The following is a 20,991-nucleotide window of genomic DNA, read 5'->3' as shown; positions in this document are numbered from 1 at the left end:
GTATAAAAATTGTAATCGGAATAACGACTCAGAATCGCATCATGTATAACCAAAAAATATATCATATAATGTTATTGTTTTTCTTCATTATTATATTAATTTTTGTACTGAAGATGGCTTCTTTTAGGGCCGAAACGTCTATTTTCACTTTTTAATTTGTATTTATATATATAACTATTAAATAAATATCGCTTATTATATCTAGCGTGTGGCTAAAGCTCTCTTATTCATTAATATAATATATATATATATTATTAAAATATATTTATAATATATCTTATTTAATATTCCTGGCTGCCTTCTTTTCATACAATAATACAATAGTAGTTCATCTCATCTCATATAACGAGAATCTATATATTGAATTCATAAGGAAAATTTGGCAATTAAATTTATATTTTTTTCGAGAACAAAATCACGTACAATTGCAGTTATATGTATATTATGCAAATACTATAGTTAAATTCAATAAAAAAGTCAACTCTCGAAATAATCAAAAATGAAAAATTTAGGACTAATGAGAGCAATTCGCTCTATTATAGTAGTGCGATCAAATAAAACATTTTTTAATTATTATATGAATGAATACAATACTAAATGCTAAAAACTATATATGTAGTTAAATTTAACATAGTTTGTCTCGTATAAAAGACTCTTGTCCACTGTATTTTTCCGAAAGACTAATGCTATCGTTTAACCACAGAGGCGACGCAAGTAAAAATGAAATAAGAACAAGAGACGATCCTTTTCTACAGCAGCTGTTGGCAGCTGCTTCGTGCGGCACGCGCCGACGGTCACCACGCATCACGCGAATCGTTAGCACCGGGCCTTAATTTGAAACCCTTCACCTTACCTCTGCGCGCGCACCGTCATCGCATGTTCGCGACCATGGGCTTTTGCCATCGAGCTTCTCACGACATGGATTATTGAGAAAATAATATTTGTCTTTCTCCGAAACAATTTTGTACTATCAACCCTTGTACAATGAAGGAATGTGTGTAATAATAGCTTTAATTTGTAGGAAGAATCAGAAGTCGTGAGATTTTATTGTCAAGAATGCTTTCTTAAAATTATATCTAGAGACACGGTACTGTCTCGGTTTTCTTTTACACAAAATTGTGTATTCCTAAGTTGGTGTAAATTAGTATTACCAAATTAAAAAGGAAAACCTAAGTGTGTTACTATTTTTTATAAATGTAAAAGTGGTGTTATCCTTACCAAGTTATTAAATTCTACAATCGTATATAAACTTAACTTTTTTTTTAAAAAAGGTAAAAAAAGCGCTAACAGTGCGTACTTCTGGTAAAAAAAAACCGTTTGGGCCAGCTTTACTGACATCAGTTATTTAATCAGCTGTAGAACCGACTAATCATCTTTGTTGTTTAGTAGACCATGATGTAAACTAGAAATTACTCCTCTATACCTTAGGACGAAACAACTCCAACAAATATTGGTATACATAAAGCGTATACTTATGCTCCAATTTATATCATTAGGTGGTTTTGCATAAAAGAAAAATTTTATGAAAAGCGTTATACGTTATTGATAATACAAAACTGTTCCTAAGAGAAATAAATATTTATTCGTTTGTAATTTGCAATAGAGCGCTCATCATTTTATCTCAAAGGTAACATTATCGTCACATGAAAGGATGCTTGCTGTCAATTTATGGTCGCGGTTATTAAGTTAGCAAAGAGTTACGACCCTTCAAAGTAGATAACTACCTTATCAAGCTAGCGCATTGGACAATAATAAACCGTGGAATATTAAATAAATTTTAAATAAATTTCTTAACGAATTATCTTTCAGAAAAAAGAGAATACAAGAGTGAAAATAAATATAAATGAAATTTTGTTCTTCAGTTAACTTCAAAGTTTGGCGTAACAGAATTTTAATGGAAGATTGTACTTGTGATGCCGAAGTGAGTTAAGAACTGAAGAACTATGATTGAGGTTGAGGTTTAATTCTAGCAGAGAGCGAGAATACTTCGCAAGAGCATCAACAAGCAAGAAACATCGATCTTCGGGGGTTTCTCAGAATTACTCGAAGCGGAAGAGACGTTGCATTCTTCAATGAAAATCTCGAGAACTTCGCAACAAGACACAGCGGTTTTGTGCGCGGCTTAAGATTTGTCGATTGGAAAAAAGTTCATTTGTAGAAACCACAGAACATTCTTGTACGAGTCAACGAATCTTGAACGAGTTCGACGCTATGCTTGAACGATGCAGAAAGCTGGCCAGAGAGAAGTATCGCATTGGGAGTACTCTTTGGCAATTTCCGATATTTCTTTTCGTCAGCTCGCTGCCATCGCAAAAGCACGTTGCAAACCCATTACGCGCCGTGGAAACACAGGCCTTACGAGCTCGAAGAACCCATGGTATGCCAATAAATATCGGTACTAGACCCCGCTCCGCGGAACTAGACACTTATAAGAAATACGTCGAACAGCTCGCGGTATCTCCTCGTATATATAAATGTGAAGATATTTTTTGTAATATGACTTTAAAAAATATAAAGTCTGTTATATATATATATATCATTTTAAGTTCAAAAACTTTTGGGAATTTCAAGCAACGCGAACAGATCTATGGATCCAACTGGGCAAAAGCCGGGCGAGGTCTGCTAACGATCCGTAACAGCAATGACGGAAGTAAAGTTGCGCTCATAGTGTGACGAGTATGAATAGAAACTTCCGGTATGACGAACAGAACGGAAGCGGTAATTGCTGGTACCTTTGTGTCCCGCTTCTGCTTCTTTTTTTTTCGTTTTTTTTTTAGTCGATACATTGATATCGATAAATTTCAAACGAATAGACTGTGCAATGGATGCACATGCGATATGACGTACTTTGACGACGTTCATTCAATGGGTCAGTTTTATTGCAATAAAAGTTCTTCGTTGCTATATTTAAAGCTTTTTTACGAAATCAATAATTTTTAAAAATTTAGCTGTAGTTGAAAAGCAAATAATAGCAAATAATTGAGCAAGTAACTGAAAGTAATTAATTGAACAATTAAATCATCATCAGGACTTCGAATGTGGTTTCCGTTGAATTTATTCATTTCGTGATTGATAATAATTATTTTTTATTTTCTATTCTGGTCTTCGCGACCACAAAGGTAATTAACGATGAAAAAGAAAGGAAAGGATTTTGAGTACATGCGTGCACGAGCGCTTTGAGGGTAGAGTAGCTGAAAAGACTCGCGCACGTGAATAGGGTGGCGTCGGGTGGCGAATTATTCCTGCCCGATTCACCTGAAGGAACGTGGCCTACTTCCATTTGTCACCGGAAGAGGCGGATACCTTGCGCACGAGAAAAAAATTGCAGTAATTTTGAAGCCAAATGGAGACACGTTCCAAATGTCATATTACAGGATAAGACGTTTCGTGCTCGTCGTCGATGCACGTACTCTACTACAGATTGAATCTCCGCGCGATTTTTCAGTCTGCCAATATTGATAGAATATTTATCAAATTTGTCAAACCTGTATAAATATTTTCTATATTTACAAAAGAATGAGTAAAAACATTTGTACGCAAGTAAACAGAAAATATTAATTAATTGGATGGAAGAGATTATTGAATAATTTTAAATATAATATGAAAAATATGTACTTTCTAGTTTTCTTTATCTTAAAGTAGTTTTACAATAAAAAATGTCGAAAATTTGCCTAACTAAAGCTCAATCAAAATCACAAATAAATATAAATCTGCATAATTTGGATAAAATATTAAAACTACGTGTATATCTTAATAAAATAGTACACAATAGTAAATCGTAATTTTTTAAATCATTATAATTTGTTTTTTTTTTTTTTTTAGAAAAACTATAGTAATGTTTGTGTGTAGTTAGTCAAAGAAATGCCTCCGAACCTTATTATTTCTATCACTAGATTATACATTAAAAGTTGCATCTTTAACATCTTTTTTTCTCTTATTTCATCGATAATCAAAGCGCTCTCTCTCTCTCTCTCTCTCTCTCTCTCTCTCTCTCTCTCTCTCTCTCTCTCTCTCTCTCTCTTCAACTTCATTTTATATTACAAAATTAGATATTTATATACTAGCTAATTCGAGAGAGATTTACTGTAGAAAGTGTCTTAATTATATTATTATTATTTAAAAATATTCGACATTCCTTTTCGTAGAGCCATCGAGACAAGAATATCTATCTTATAATATTTTGCATTCTACATATATTCATAATCTTTTTTAATATTTTCAATATTTCTTTACATTATTTCCACTTTCGAGCAAACCGCAAAGTCCCGATACTTTTAAAGGAGGGCACCGCCAAAATTGCAACAGGCAGTACCTGCGGAGTCACGCCAGACTGGGTTTCCCCCTGTCCTCTTTTTGTGGGTGTGCATATACATGTGTGCGTGTGTACATGTGTTAGACTTTCGAGCACACCAGCCGGCTCTACTTCCCGGAGGAAGACGCTGGGTTACCCCGAGGGTGAACCCACAGTCGCAGCTGCCTTGAGAACCGCGATAATTATCTTCGGTCGCTACGCACTCTATTGTTCCGTTTTGAACACTCCGCCCTCCACATATTCTATAAATCGGAGGAAGCATGCACCTGGACAGGAGGAAGGGAGATAAAAGCATATTCTTGTATCTTTTAAAGTTGCAAATAATTTGCATTAAACGTTGTTAACGACAAAATACTTTTATCCAAAACAGAATTTTATCTTTTATTGAGATTGTTTTTCTGAGAAACTTCAAACATCACAGTAAAAATAAAATATCGTGTAAAAAGGTTAATTCTAGAGTATTGGCGCTATCGAATGATTGCTATATTGATATGTAAATTTTATATAGGAACCGGGTGTCCACACTGATACTACGTAACGGACCGAATTTTTAAAAGTTTGTCTCTGCTTCAGCACATAGCAAATTGGACTCTCTGATGACACTGAAGATATAGTTTAGCGCTTAGTAACCTCGCTCACAGGTATGTACATAAAATTTGTAATGTCATTTTATAAGGTTAATAAAAAATTGCGAAAAAATAGCTTAGATCAAGAGACATAATGTCTCGCGCCAAGTGAACGCGAAACGAGATCGTACTGTATATTTACGTAAGTCGGTGAGTTCCGATTACCCGAGATTATCGGATCTCATAATAAACAATTGAATTAATCGACTTCTCTCAGTATTCTCAATTTACTCAAAAGTTTAGATTTTAAATCAGAGAAAGAGAATTGCCTAATCGAGTCTTGTACACAGGATGTTAGTGTGTGTTGATACAAATGATTTATTGAAAATGTACAAATTTTTCTACGTTTCGATCCTCAGTTTGGATCCTTATCAAGAACTTCTAATATGAAATACAACATAGTTCTACCTAGAACACTTAATATTAAAATTACAAAAGTGATGTTAATAGCTTGTATAGATAAATTATTGTTAATAAATATCAAGACAAAATGTATTAATACAATATAAAAAGACAGTAAAAGTATTAAACTAATTGAAAAAAATTATAAATATAACACTGAGAATACAAGACTTTAAAAAATATATATGTGAAGCTGCATTAAAAAAATAACATACTCAAATAAAATGATAGAACGTAAAAATAATATAAATAGTTAATTATAATATAAAATTGATGTGAATGTGAGAATTATAAAAATTTTTATGCAAAATCACTTATATGTTATAATATTAGAAGTAGCGAATGTAACGTGCTTGTCAAGTGTTCATGACATAATGTGACATTTAAAGATCGTTAGGATGGAATATTAAAAATATGGAAATCAAATGTGAGAAAGTAAACAATCATATGTTTTGTCAAAGAGTTCCGTGTCAGTTTGTAAATTTAAACTATTTTTTTGTTTTCGAATATAAATCATCTCAGATATAAGTCTTTTATTTAATGAAATTTCTTTGTCAAGAATTTTGATATTGTCCCAATCAAAATCGTGAGAAAATTGCAGTCTATGATTCGTGATAACAGAATTTTGTTGTGAGTTACGGTTTATGTGATTTTTGTATTCGGATATTCTTGTTTTAAAAGTTCTACCGGTTTGACCAACATAAGATGCATCACAATTTTTACAAGAAATTTTATAAATGACGTTCGTATGTAACATGGTGTGAATTTTGTCTTTTTGTACTTTAATGATGTTCCTGAGACTATTAATACCGTTGTAAGCTACTTTAAATGTAGGACAATCTTTAAAATAATTTTTGATTGTATTAGATAAGTTAGAAATATATGGAATCGTAAAATAATTGATTTTCGTCTTATTATTGTTGTCATTAATGTTGGAAATCGTTGTAGTTCTGTTATGTGAGTCTAATTTTTTTTGTATTTTTTTATTAATAGTGTTAAAAATAAGATCTAATGGATAACTATTATTCAATAAAATTTTGATAATTTTGTCAAAGTTTAGATTTTATAATAAAATTGTTTTTTATAGTCTATATACCTTACAAATGGAGATATTGCGATGCGAAGTCCGAACTGTCAAATTTTGATGTCAAAATACGTCATCATTATCATCATCGCCCTCAGAAATGTTGTCTGATTCATATTTTAAACGTTAGATGGCACTCGTTAGGATATCTTATTTTATATCGATATAGGGTCTGTTTTTTGTTCCTGCACTGTCTGAACTAGTACACACGGTGCAATAAGTTGAAGTGAAACAATATACGTTTGTTTCACTTTAACTTATTGCACCGTGTGCACTAGTTCAGACAGTGGAGGAACAAAAAACAGACCCATAAATACAAATATTTACCGTACGAGACAAATGAACACAATTGAAATGAATTACGAATTTGTTTTAACAGTTGATATATTCGTAATATCGTGCTATTGGATTGTTATTTTACGATATACTATCCGATATTAATTATGCATATTAATTATGCACATGTGTACATAATTAAAAATTTTAAATGTACAAATATTTTTTTCCAACAACTTCCTGAAAAATATTGCATGTTAAGGGCCCTCGTGGTACATTCACCACTTGTCGTCATGCCTGAGCGCGTGAAATGTCAGCTCTGTGATTAGCGAAATTTAATTACGGTTAATTTAATATTATAGCCTCGACATTTTTATATTAAAATTTTCATCATAAAATTATTTCAAAAATACGTCTTTAAAAAGAATATAATAAGAATAACATATATGTATACATAATATAATATGTATATATATACTATATATATTTAATGATATATATCTAGATTTATAAGAGATAAAGGTACAAAAAACTTGGCGCTGCTAGACCTCAAAATAATAAGATGGTTATTAATAGAGTTACCAACCGTACTCTTTAAAGAGTACAATGGTACTCTTTTCGAGGTCGGAAAACAGTGTACTCTTGTCACTTATTGTACTCTTTTTTTAAAAATGAAACACAAAATTTAAAAAATTATTATTTAATATTTATAAATTTATACGAAGTTATGCTTGGTTTGTACTAGGTTGTGTTTAGGTATTCATATAATCAGTTCTTATTTGAAGACTGTCTTAAGTAATGTCTTAAAACGCGAATGCGGTCCTCTAATTGGTTCGTGACACCTGAAGACTGTACATATATATACGGTTGTTACATAAAAGATTGAGTTTTTTTTTTAATTTGAATTAATTTTAATTAATTGAAGAATTAAAGGACTCTTTTATATAACAATAATTAATAAGTTAAAAATGGCGAATAAGAGTCAAATTACAATTTAAAATCTGAATCTAATAATTTATTCTAATATTCTATATTGCGAAGAATATTAAAAATTCAGATTATTAGATTTGCGTTGCAAGACCGACAATTGTTCGGCGCGCAATTTGGGAGGACTACATATATTAATAGAACGTTATTTCTTACCTTGGATAAATATTGCGAAGAATATTACTACGTCGACCCGCCATCAGAGGTCTATCGATATTCGCAAATTCTCGCAAGTGCTGAGACACGCGTATATCTCTTTATATAGCATCTCGATTTAATAACTTACACCGGCGTCTAAGGTAGGCTTCCATTACAATACCTTACTGATGAGTCCAGTAGTGGAAGCCGGGACGAAACGCCAAAAATTACGTGATATTCTTCGCAATATAGAATATTAGAATAAATTATTAGATTCAGATTTTAAATTGTAATTTGACTCTTATTCGCCATTTTTAACGTATTAATTATTAATTTTAATTGTCCAATTTTAATAATGTTACATGTATAAAATATAGTTACTAAAACACAAACAAATATTACTTTCATTATATCAACATATATTTGGAAGTTACATTGCACACATGTCATCTTATTGAATATCTACCAGTAATCAATAGAGAAAACCTTCTTCCCCATTTTTTTTTTTTTTTTTAGAAAATGTACTCTTTTTGGCAACCAATATACTCTTTTTCTGAGGCCTTGGGTTGGTAACCCTAGTTATTAAGTAATACCGAATAAGAAAATAATGAAAAGATTTAAGAAAAAAAAAGTATTAAGATGCAAACTATCACACAAGAGACACAGTATACATATATACTCTCGTGCCAAGTAAACGCACAGCGTGAGATTGTGAGATTTTGTATAGAATAAGTATAAATATACATGTACAAAAAATTAAGAATACAGGATTAGGTACATGAGTGAGTTATATTATAATTCTAAAATAAACATTAAACTACATTCATTTCTTTTATGTAACATTCACTTTTGTATACTGTAATAATATATGTAACGGTTTTTTATGAGGCAAGAATGGATTGGATTTTGTCTATTCGAATTCGTATTTTAAATAGCGAATACTTTTTTGTGGATTCAATTGAATTCAATTGGATTCAATTAGATTCAATTGGATACAACTGGATTGAAAAACTGCGTTTCCTATTCAAAACTATGAATTGAACAGTATTCACTATGGTCACAAACGCACCGAAAAAGCTAATATTATTTTATGATCGAAAAGTATACAGATATGCTCCATGTAATTCCTATAAATGAATAAAAACGTATTCGGATTGAAAAGGATTCATTTTAACATTCATGAATCCGTATTTCTGAAAATTTTAATCCATTTTAATCCATTTCAATCCATTCTCGGATACTGGGACGCACACTTGGCGCCTTTTTTCCCTTTTTTTTAAAAAGGTAATTTTGTTGTAATTTTAACGTTCGTCCCTGTGTTCATCGTCAAATGTTTCTTCTAACAAACATATTAATATTTTTACAATGCAAAGTTATGTAAATGAGTTGTTAATAAGAAGGTACAGGAACTAAAAACTTAGGAAAACAGATAATTGTAAATAGCGCGATTAGTGTCATCTAATCTAAATATCATAGGTTACGTTTATTTATTACAACTTTACGTTCGCTGGTAAACGCGCGCGAGTGTCTTTTTCGTTTTTCCAGAGACATATGCATAATAAGAATAATTATAACCAAATAACGTCGCTGTAAGAAAACGTGAACCTTTGGGTCCTCTTACGACACGAATGAGATTCGGTATCTTTGGAGACCTCATCAGTCATACGCACAAGATACCTTTCAGTCAATTCTACGTGTTTGAAGAGTCTAAAGACGCTATTCATCAAACAAATTTTTCCATGCTGATAACTCACAATACAAGCATGTGAAACTTCAACAAGTTCATGCCCTTCCTGTGCAATGCCGTGCCAACAATTGAACATTCGTGTTTCTTTTCCTTTCTTCTAGCTTCTCTTTACATCTCGTTTTGCGACTCGACCTGTGTCAAATACGCCACATTTTTTCCCGAAATTACGTGAGCGCGTTATGAAGTACTGTTTCATGAATAATGGTTTTGTCATCACATCGCCACGTCGCGTCGTATAGATACTGTAATTTACTGATATGCGTGAAGAGCGAGGTATTGCATATATGGTGTTACGTCAGCATAGAGGGTAATAACACCTTTTCCTTAGGTGCATCTGCGACAATAGTTCTGTAGATAACTCACTCTCTCTCTCTCTCTCTAAAATTTATTATATTTGGTTCTGTTTCGTATTATTTGTAAACGTAATTTATCATCTATCATTCACTGAGTTTATATGTTATTTCTTTTTTTATTCTTTTTTATTAATTGATTTTTTTTGTAAATGTTCTTTGTTCTGTACATGGTTGCTTTAATTTATTTGTTCTTAGAGACCCTAGAATGGTAATAAACATTCTATCTATATCTATCATCCTTTATCTAGCTTTCTCTCTCTTTCTCTTTCTCTCTCTCTCTCTCTCTCTCTCCGTTTGAAGCACATTATTATGAACATTTCTTGTGCTTCACCGTAGGAACGAGGTGTAGGAACGCAAAGAAATCAGGGGCTGAGCATCGCGAAAATCGCACTCCGAGTGAAACAGCCGTCTCTGGATTCCCATGCCATGTTAATGAGCCTCATAAAACATGGCATACCCCAGTGAACCGAATAACCCGCTGACGCATGTATAACGTGCGTAACGTGTGAACGTGGTTGTATATGCATTCGAGTCTCCACATGTGCAACAATCGCGGATAACACGTGAGATCGTACAAAAGTATATTTTGCGTTCAAATTACTTCATACTTTAAGTAAGCACACGAAAATTTTGCGATCTAATATATTACAAAATATATAATATGTACTTAATTACGTAGTGAAAATTCAATAATAACTTTTATTATTTTTTGTAACAGTTAATCGATTTCACGTTTCTCAAATTAGGTCGAATTACTATTTCGCGCTCAACTTTTTGTACCTTAAAGACGTATTTTAGATTTTAGAGAAGAAAATATTATATCAATAAATATATATACAGGGTGATTCAAAATAGTACGGAGTACAAGACGTGATACTTTATGCAAAAACAAAAAAGATTTTCTTTTAACAAAACTGCGTCCGACAAGTAGTTTTTGCAGTAGAGTAGGTTGAAGTTAACGAATAAACATTTTTGTCTACATGGCGCTCAGGGTTGGCGAGCTCCTTACTCGCGTTATTCAAAATGTGTGGTTCTGTTATAATCAGTTTCTGACATCTTAATACAGTCTTAAAAATAAATAATAATAATAATTGTTTTCGTTATTTACGAAATAAATGATTAAAAGAATTGTCTATGATGCCGTCGCACCATTTGAAAACGTAGATACATATGAATAACAATACGTTTTGAGAGCTGAGCGTTCTAATTCTAAATATCGCACAATTAATATTATTATTAAAATGTATTATTAAATGTGTTATTAAATGTATTAATAAACGTATTATTAATTAAAATGTATTATTAAAACATAACATAAAAGTTAATAATTTTGATTGATTTTTTTATCGTATTGTTTATTGGAAATGATAAAGAAAGAATTAACGCGCGTTTAATGTACCTTACCTCGAACATTTTACTTTATTTTTAATTACTGTTTCAAAATAAATCAGTTTGTCGGCATTTGAGAATTTCGCTAATCAGTAAGTTATTCTTTAAGTTTAATGACATTTATCATACGGAATTGTACGATATTTAGAATTAGGACGCTTAGCTTGCAAAACGTATTGTTATTCATATGTATCTACATTTTCAAATGTTGCGTTAACTGCTCAACCTGTTCTACTGCAAAAACTACTTGTCGGACGCAATTTTGTAAAAAAAAAAGTTGTTCGTTTTAGCATAAAGTATCACGTCTTGTATTCCGTATACAAAACAGAATTTTAAAATATTCTGTATACACATACATAGTATTTTAAAGTTAAAATTACAATTAATTGTAATTATAATAACATTTAAAAAATATATTTAGTACAAAAAAATTATTCTTATTATTTATTATTTAAAAAATTTACCAGGTAATCAATAACAAAATATAATTACCAATGACAGAAAATGCAAGAAATAATAGATTCTAATTTCTATAAAGTATTTAATTTTGGAGCAAATTGATTGAATTTTTTTATTTCTTTCGATAAAATTTATTAACTATAATAAACAGAAGAAATATTTTTTTATTTGTTTTTTATTTGCAATTTCTGGTTTCTTTGAATTATTATATATTTTTAATGTTACAGATAAATATCGCATGAATGTCCAAGCAGTTTGATATTTCCGGCACGACCTTTGCAAGGAAAGATCTCTCGTATCTTTTTACCACCCGCATCTCATTGTTACGAAATTGCGAATTCATGGACGTGAGAACTGATTTTATCCGGTGATATTTTAGCTAGAAGAATCACATGGTAATAACTATTATCATGAAACTTATCGAAATTCTATGCTTTCGCACGACAATTGCTATCTTGATCGTTTTACCTTGTCTTGCATTCGCACTTTACTTCCAGCCAATAATTAGTCCAGTGTCTCTCGTTTAACAGGGCTCGAGTAGCGCTCAAAATTATGCTACATCTGAGATCGTAACACGGGATTTTAAAGAAATCCAAAACAAAAATAATAGGAAAGTAATACCTGAAATTATTCTCTTTTTATCGGCAATGTTTCTCATTCAATTGAAAGTTACATGAAAGCGCGCGATCCAATATTATTTGAAAAAAATCTCATCCTTTTTGCCAATGCAATTAAATTTTTTTTCGTACGTTATAAATATACTTTGCTGTCTTGAGAAGAAACAGGATATCAAACACATGCAATTTTTTTCTCAAATGAATAATGATTTATTTCTGTATTAAGGTAAATCTAATCAGGATTAGATCTCTTCTGCTGTATTAATACATTTTTTAATAATAAATTTATCAAATTACTCCTATCAAATTGCTCATACCTTCTGTGATTATTCAATCAATGTCTCTGATAGCTGATCGTTAACTTAATTCTGTTGTGCTTATGAAAGAATTAATGTAATATGTTATAAATAAGTGTATTTAACAAGAACTCTCTCTCTCTCTCTCTCTCTCTCTCTCAAACTAATAATTAACAAATATAGTCTAGGTTAAAGTCCCTGGTCCACCGTGCTAGAACTCGATCCAAATCCTTGCGGACCGAGAAATGTGTAACCAATTAACTTGTCGTTTAAATTAACTTTTCCGTAAAAATTACATGTTGATTGGCTACACATTCCTAGATCCAAGATCTAGATGCTAGACTCGAACCGAGTTCTAGCACCGTGGACACAGAGTTTAATAAGAGTCTATGCGGATGAAGGTGCTTTATAAATTAATTGAAATGAATATTACTCCATTTGATGTACCACATGTCTTCTTTATTCAAAATTTAGATTTCGATTCTCTTTGGAGTCCTCTTCAGTATATTAATATTTTCTATACAATTTTAACTCTATCTGATTTCACGATTCTATCAGTCAAGATAAAGTTACTCACAGATTGCCAGAAATATAGTGAAATCTGTTTTAACTCAAATATCTTATGAATTCATGAATAACCAAATAAAAATGAACGATTCATCTTAAATTGTCATCGAATCTTGTCATGAAGCTTTGGATAATTCTGTTATTTTCCACATTTTTATATTCTATAATGTATTATGATTTTTATGTGGAACTGATTAAAAACCGTTAAATAATCTTGTGATACTTTATCCAAAATTTCATAAACAGGAATAATATCAAAAATCACAGAAATAAAATTAAAGAAAGAAAAAAAATTAAGCGTTTGACGCATTTTGCAGCCTGAAATTAATTCAATATTTTTGCAAATGTAAGAAAATGTATTTTATAAAATACATTTTCTAATCGCTTAGAAAAGAACACGTACCTTAATAAATACAGTCAACATGTAAACGATGATAATTGTCAGCATCACGCATTGATTGCGAATTAGTTTTCGACGATTATCCATTGTCTTTTGAGTTCTATTTTCCGTGTTTCGAACTTGCCACTTCAATCAAAGTCACTTTTTTCTTTCAAGAATTACGATATATTCACAACTTCTCTCTCATCTATATTAGAATTTCAAATGAGAACAATGATCTTATATTCTGATCTCGATTTAGAAATGGAAAGTAAAATAATTTATGTTTGAATTAACACAAACGCGAATAGAATGATTTTTATGGCACTCAGAGAGTTTGGGATAAAATATTTCTACGCGATCCAAGAATAAAATTCGTTCAGTTGACCGTTGTAATGTTATCTCGATGGAGGTTCAACGTGAATTGAAAGGAGTGCATCGGTGCAGCTGTTACTCTTGAACACGCGCCCGGTCACGTGGCCCTTCGTGTCCCTCTCCGCCTTTAGGACACTCCCGATCAAGCCACCCGACATTCGAATTTTCGTAGAGACCGTATATAAACAGACTGCTAGATACACTATTGCGGCATTCAGGATGTGTTACACTTACGAGAATTCCTTTATAAGCCATTTAGCAAATTTCATTTTGTGGTAACCAAAAATAAAATGGTATAATCGTTGCTCGTGCGATCAAATTCTATAATCGAATGCATTTTCTCAAATTAGTTGACATTCGATTATAAACTTAATTTTGTTATATCTTATAAAAGAACTGCTCTCTCTTTCTCTCTCTCTCTCTCTCTCTCTCTCTCTCTCTCTCTCTCTCTCTCTCTCTCCCCCCTCCCCCCTCTCTCTTTCTCTCGCGAATTGTACCTTGAAGCGGTTTGTATTCGACTTTGTATTCTGACTTCGTTTCGACACGACGAGCTTAGCGCCATGCCGAAACGAGAATATCAGACAATTTACTTGTAATTTCTGTAATGCCATATTGAATGCTCCGGGGATGTAATATAGTTTACGATACCTTTCGTAACTATCGCGCTTTGGTACATCTTTTGCCGCCGGTCACTGTCTCATCACCATCTGTTACCAATTTAATAATCTTAACATTACTCCCCATCATATTACCTACCGCAACTTTGAAAACTGTAATTATACCTCTCTACTTGACAATCTTTCCTCTTCGCTTAAGCATAAACTCCCTATTTCTCATAGTAGCGAATCAAACCGACTCTTAAACGAAGTGATTCCTAATAATATCGATTGTGACCTTATGACCTTGTATAGCGGTATAACGGAGGCTTTAGATGAACATGCACCCATTGTTACAAAGCATATTCTAAAGCGTTCTATTCCGTGGCTCTCATCTGATCTGCGTAAAAGAATCAAAGAACGTGATAAAGTATTTACACGTGCAAAGCGGACTCGCAATTCCATGTTGTTAGAGCAGTATAAGTATTTGCGTCGTACAATTAAGCAAGATATTAAGTCAGCTAAAAACCGTCACATAAGCAATCTAATACTCCAACAATCGAACCCTAATAAATTGTGGTCATACTTGCGCAGGTGTGGTCTTGCATGCAGTGAATCATTATCTGCGCTTCATCACTTCGCCCCATCTATCTTAAACCGTCACTATGCATCCATATCATCAAATCATCCGCTCTGTGATCATGCAACACTTAACTCCATCCTATCTCGGACTATTCTTAACTGTCAATTGTCATTCAATTTTTCTCTCATTAGTCACCTCGATGTCTTCAACAGCCTCAATTCCATTCTCAAGAAAACTCGTGGCCGCAGCCCAGATCAACTTCCCCTTGCGTACTTAAAGCTATTATTTCCAGTCATTGTTCCGTATCTAGTAACTATTTTCAATCAATCCCTTATTACTGGTGTTTTTCCATCCCTCTGGAAATCTTCATATATTATTCCACTCAAGAAAAATCCCGATCCTTCTAATCCATCTGACACACGACCAATAACTAACTCACCTCACTTGTCTAAAGTCATCGACTCTCTAGCTACGCGCCAAATTGTTGCATTCCTTGAAAACAATGGCATACTGCATCCCAAACAATGTGGTTTCCGCAAATATCACAGCACTCAAACGGCACTATTGCATCTTCTTGATGACATCCGAGTGGGTGTGGATAGGGGCTTCGTTACTATATTGGTGTTATTCGATTTCTCGAAAGCTTTTGACAGCTTGAGTCATACTACAATCTTGACTTGTCTACGAGAAATAGGCTTTGAGGATTCAGCGCTCAAGTGGATGCATTCATTTCTGTCAGGACGGTCCCAGTCCATAATCGGACTAGACGGCCAGCCGTGTCAGCTCGAATTTACAACATCAGGCGTTCCACAAGGAACAAGCTTAGGACCTATTCTCTTTATAATTGTCATCAATACTCTATTCTCCAAACTTCAGCATTGTCGAGATACTACCATCATCTTCGCTGATGACACTCAATTCTACCTATCGACTCCTATAAGCCGCATTAATGATACCATACAGCAAATAAATAGTGATATTGCTAAGTTACTCCAATGGTCCAGTGAATATGGGCTAATATTAAACACCCGTAAAACAAAAGCAATTATCCTAGGATCTACACAAAACCTAGCATCCCTTAGTGACCTACCTCTTCCACCAATCATAGTCGGTACTGATGTGATACCCTATTCTGACCATGTCAAGAACCTTGGAGTAATAATCTCATCTGACCTTTCATGGAATCGGCACGTCAATACAATCTCATCAAAAGTTCACAATGTTCTTCATAGACTAAAATTCCGCGGCTCATTCTTACCAACTTGTGTTAAACTATCACTCGTTAATGCACTGGTCATCCCTCACCTTGATTACGCCTCGCTTGTTATTGCTGATCTATCTGGCTATCTTAATATCAAGTTACAAAGAATTCAGAACATCGCTTTGAGATATGTCTACTGTTTGCGGCGAGATGATCGATTAGCACCATATCGAGGGAGAGCAAACTGGCTGACCATTGCATCGAGGAGGCAATATTTCCTCGGCAATCTTACTTTTCAACTTCTTACTACATCTCAATCATCGTATCTATCTTCCAGATTTACCTTCATTGATGACTCCCTCCGTCGCTCATCTCGTTTTCGTTCTAATACCTTCATGCTCCCGACGCCACGTACCAATATCTTTGCCTGTTCCTTTTGGATCAAGGCCATCAAATTCTGGAATTCATTACCACTTAGCCTGCAGGCCCTCACCACTGCCGCAACTTTTCGTATCAATTTGTACGATTTTCTACGAAATACAGGCAGTGACTAAATTTAGTAACCTACTTAGTTAACTGCATTGCGAAACATAATATATAATATTTTGTTGTTATCGGTTATTCTGTATATTGTATTGTTGCACTGTAAGTCTCGGAATCTAATATTTAGCTTTATAATTTAAAAAATATACTTATATTATTATCTTATTATTATAAATTAACTATATACCATCATGCTACTATTATTAATGAATGTAAACCTACCACTCATATATTGTATTGTTGTACTGTAAGTCTCGGAATCTAATATTTCGCTTTATAATTTAATATACTTATATTGTATTATCTTATTATTATTATAAATTAACTATATACTATCGTGCTACTATTATTAATGAATGTAAACCTACCACTCACTTTTCTAAGGAGAATAGGTAACTTTTTATACTCGTATCCTGCTCAGAGAATGTAAGAGTAGAATGCTATTCATGTATGTCCACGGCCCCCTCGGTGGCCAGGACATTAATAAATTGTAATCAATCAATCAATCAATCTCTCTCTCTCTCTCTCTCTAATATGTTAAATATATATATATATATTTACATATTCACAATTATGCAACAAGTTATTTAACTGTATTGATTAAAGTGAGATTAATTTGCAGATTTACAATAATTCCATGACGGAAATTAACTTAATATTCTTACAAATGTAAGAAAATGTATTTAAAAAAAATTGTAAGGTTTTTAAACATTTTAAAATAAAACTATCCATAATTGTAAAGTTATTAAATATATTGACAATATTATTTAATTAAGTGAATTTGAACTTAATGCATACATTCTTATCGGAATAAATAAAAAAAACTCACTCTTTGAATGTGATATGTTCGAGTCAGTATTTATACCAGTTATCTTGCATTTCTTTCATCACCAGCTAAATATTTCGTGTTGCTTTGCTATTGCACATTACACCAAACAACCTGTGAAGCAGGTGTGCATTCTTTCACAAATGGACAGCAGATTCATGTCATGATTAGTATTGTCGATAAAATTTGTGATTCATAAATAATAACAAATAATTATAAACATTAAAAATAATCTTTCTAAAATAAATTATATATTACCCTTTATAAGTTTAGAGACATTTGTAATTTTTTCATATCTCACGAAAAGTTAAATCTCTCGATAAAAAAATTCATAAACCAAATTTACTAAATGAAAGTATAATATGTGTGCAAAAATAAAAAAAAGTACAGTGATATCAATAATCCCGTGTAGAAATCCATCTAGTAAACTTGAGTTACGACCTAGTCACATAGACAGCATCCACTAGATAAGTTTTCTATCTAGTCACTGGACAGATACTAGATACATTTTTTTATTATAAAATAATGTGTCTACAGACTGTATAGTAATTAAGACATAAGACTGACATGTTAATTTCAGTCACTAGATAGATTTCTTAATATGAAAAAATCTGTCTAGTCACTGGACAGTAATTAAGATGCAAGACATACATTACAATTTCTATGCAGCTACTAGACAGATTTTTTAATATTGAAAAATATGTCTAGTCACTACATAGTAATTAATAAGTAATTCTATTAAGACTGATAATTTCTGTCTAGTCACTAGATAGATTTCTTAATATGAAAAAATCTGTCTACCCTGCTTAAAAATTCCCATTGAAATCAATAGAAAACGATTAAATCCGACAAAAATGTAATAGGAATGAATCGCTTCAACAGGAAATATAAATTCGTCTTAGACCGATATTTATGGTCAGTTTTTATATTCAAGATCATCATAAGTTCAGTCTTGTGGTGTCACGAACCGATCAAAGGGTCACATTAGCGTCTTAAGACGTTACTTAAAATCCCATTATACGGCGTTTGACGAATTTACCAATTGAAACTTATTAACTTCATAGTGTGATAGAACCGATAGAATCTCACTAATTCCGGTTGAACTGCGTCGCCGGTTAAACCTGATTCAACAGGTATCGTAAGTAACCGATAGAATCCTATTAATTCCAGCTGAAATGCATCGCCGATTAAATCCGGTGAAGCGTGTATCGTAAGAAATCAACAAAATCCCATTAAACGGCATTCGACGAATTTACCAATTGAAACTTATTAACTTCATAGTGTGATAGAACCAATAGAATCTCACTAATTCCGGTTGAACTGAATCGCCGATTAAATCTGATTCAACAGGTATCGTAAGTAACCGATATAATCTCACTAATTCTAGCAGAAATGCATCGCCGATTAAATCTGATTAACCATTTATCGTAAGAAAACCGATCAAAATCCATTATAATCAACTAAAACATGGTACCAATTACATTTGATTCAATTCGTATTGTAGATAATCAGATTCAATCCCATTAATAGTGGCAGAAGAGCGTTACTGAACAAAACCTATAAAACATGTATTGTAGGAAGACAGATTGAATCTCATTAACCTCGATTAAATGAGTTTTACCAATTAAATCTGATTAGTCAGTTATCGTCTGAAAGAAGGCTATATCCGATTCACCTCGTAAAGGCTAAATACCCTATTGATTCGTATTGAATGTTACTGAACCAAGTATGTGCTTTGCCTATATATTCTTATTGAACTAAACGTTGGTACTTGAGACGATTGAATCCGATTGGTTCACCACATTTGTATTAGGAAAATAGCATGTTAATTCTTAATCTCAACAAAATTACCTTTTTAAAAAAAAGGAAAAAAAGGCGCCAAGTGTGTTAGCCTCACAAAATAAAATGAAATCTTTTTAAATTGCGCCAATTATGAAAGGAATATATTTTCTTGACACATATATAACATACTTTATTTCAAAAAGTAAAAGTACAAAAAACTTGGCGCTGCTAGACCTCAAAATATACAATAATAAGATGGTTATTAAATAATTCCGAATATGAAAAATAATAAGAAATTAATAGAAAAAGAAATAAGGACTCGTTATATAAAAATAAACAATATGAAGAGTCAAGGGCGATATAAAAAAAAATAATAAGGTCTCTCTCTCTCTCTCTCTCTCTCTCTCTCTCTCTCTCTAGCAGCGCCAAGTTTTTTGTACTTTTACTTTTTGAAATAAAGTATGTTATATATGTGTCAAGAAAATATATTCCTTTCATAATTGGCGCAATTTAAAAAGATTTCATTTTATTTTGTGAGGCTAACACACTTGGCGCCTTTTTTTCCTTTTTTTTAAAAAGGTAATTTTGTTGAGATATCACGCATTTTTTGTAATGTTAAATATTTCTTATAAATCTGTATATAAAATATTTAAAAAAAAAACATTATAATAAAATATAATAATAGAGCTCTAATATAATAATAGAGCTCACTGTGCGTGCCTTTGGCCTTAAAATAAAAAAGAAACAATATTTAAATATTAAATCTTATAAGACCGTGAGAAACACAACCAATAAAATGCCTTTAACGATCGAACTGTATCTTAGGTACTAATTATAATTCCGTGAGAATTTATATAAAACTAGCATCAAAACTCTCCTCTCCTTCTATGTTGATTAGCGAAATTAGAAATTGCACACCTGTAGCTGTAGCAATTCTTTTCAGATCAGCTTTTTTGCAACGAGAAGTCTAGACATGCGATTTTCGCGTTCGTTATCCTCTTCGGCATTGCTTGAGAGGCGACAGTACAGTTCAAAGCACAGCCTAGAACCAAAATCGATTCTCGAACATTTTTTTCGTGAGCTTTCAAGACATTGACTGCTTTAACAGGATACAAAAATCCTCCTTTGCCATCGCTGATTTTTATCTATCTAATGTCATTACGTTGACAGCTAATCGATATAAAATAAAATATGCTAGCAAGCGCCGTCTGCCGTTTAAAACGTGAAACGGACAACATTTTTTCGACAAAACGCCGTCTGTGTTTAAAACGTGAAACGGACATTTCCAATGTTAAAATTTTTGACATTTCAACTCCACATCGAGATATCTTCCTTCGTAGGATACGTAGACAATAAAAACATATTTATAATATAATTTAAACAATAAAACTAAATTAAGAATATTTAAAAATTGATAAATTCAGCCATTAATTGTGAAATCCGGTAATCTCGG

General features: G+C 32.3%; 1 protein-coding gene across 1 annotated transcript in view; it reads right to left on the bottom strand.

Annotated features, from left to right (window-relative positions):
* LOC108772956 (tumor necrosis factor receptor superfamily member 3) overlaps positions 1-13,740 on the bottom strand; it is a 16,782-nt gene extending 3,042 nt beyond the window's left edge. Inside the window, exon 1 of the mRNA XM_018538631.1 lies at positions 13,657-13,740. Within this exon, the coding sequence (XP_018394133.1) occupies positions 13,657-13,740 (84 nt within the window). The remainder of the gene's footprint in view (positions 1-13,656) is intronic.
* Between the last annotated feature and the right edge of the window lie 7,251 nt (positions 13,741-20,991).

This window comes from Cyphomyrmex costatus, unplaced genomic scaffold (assembly GCF_001594065.2).
Source record: "Cyphomyrmex costatus isolate MS0001 unplaced genomic scaffold, Ccosl1.0 scaffold1933, whole genome shotgun sequence".
Taxonomy (NCBI): Eukaryota; Metazoa; Arthropoda; class Insecta; order Hymenoptera; family Formicidae; genus Cyphomyrmex; species Cyphomyrmex costatus.
This window is presented reverse-complemented; position numbering and strand designations above follow the sequence as displayed.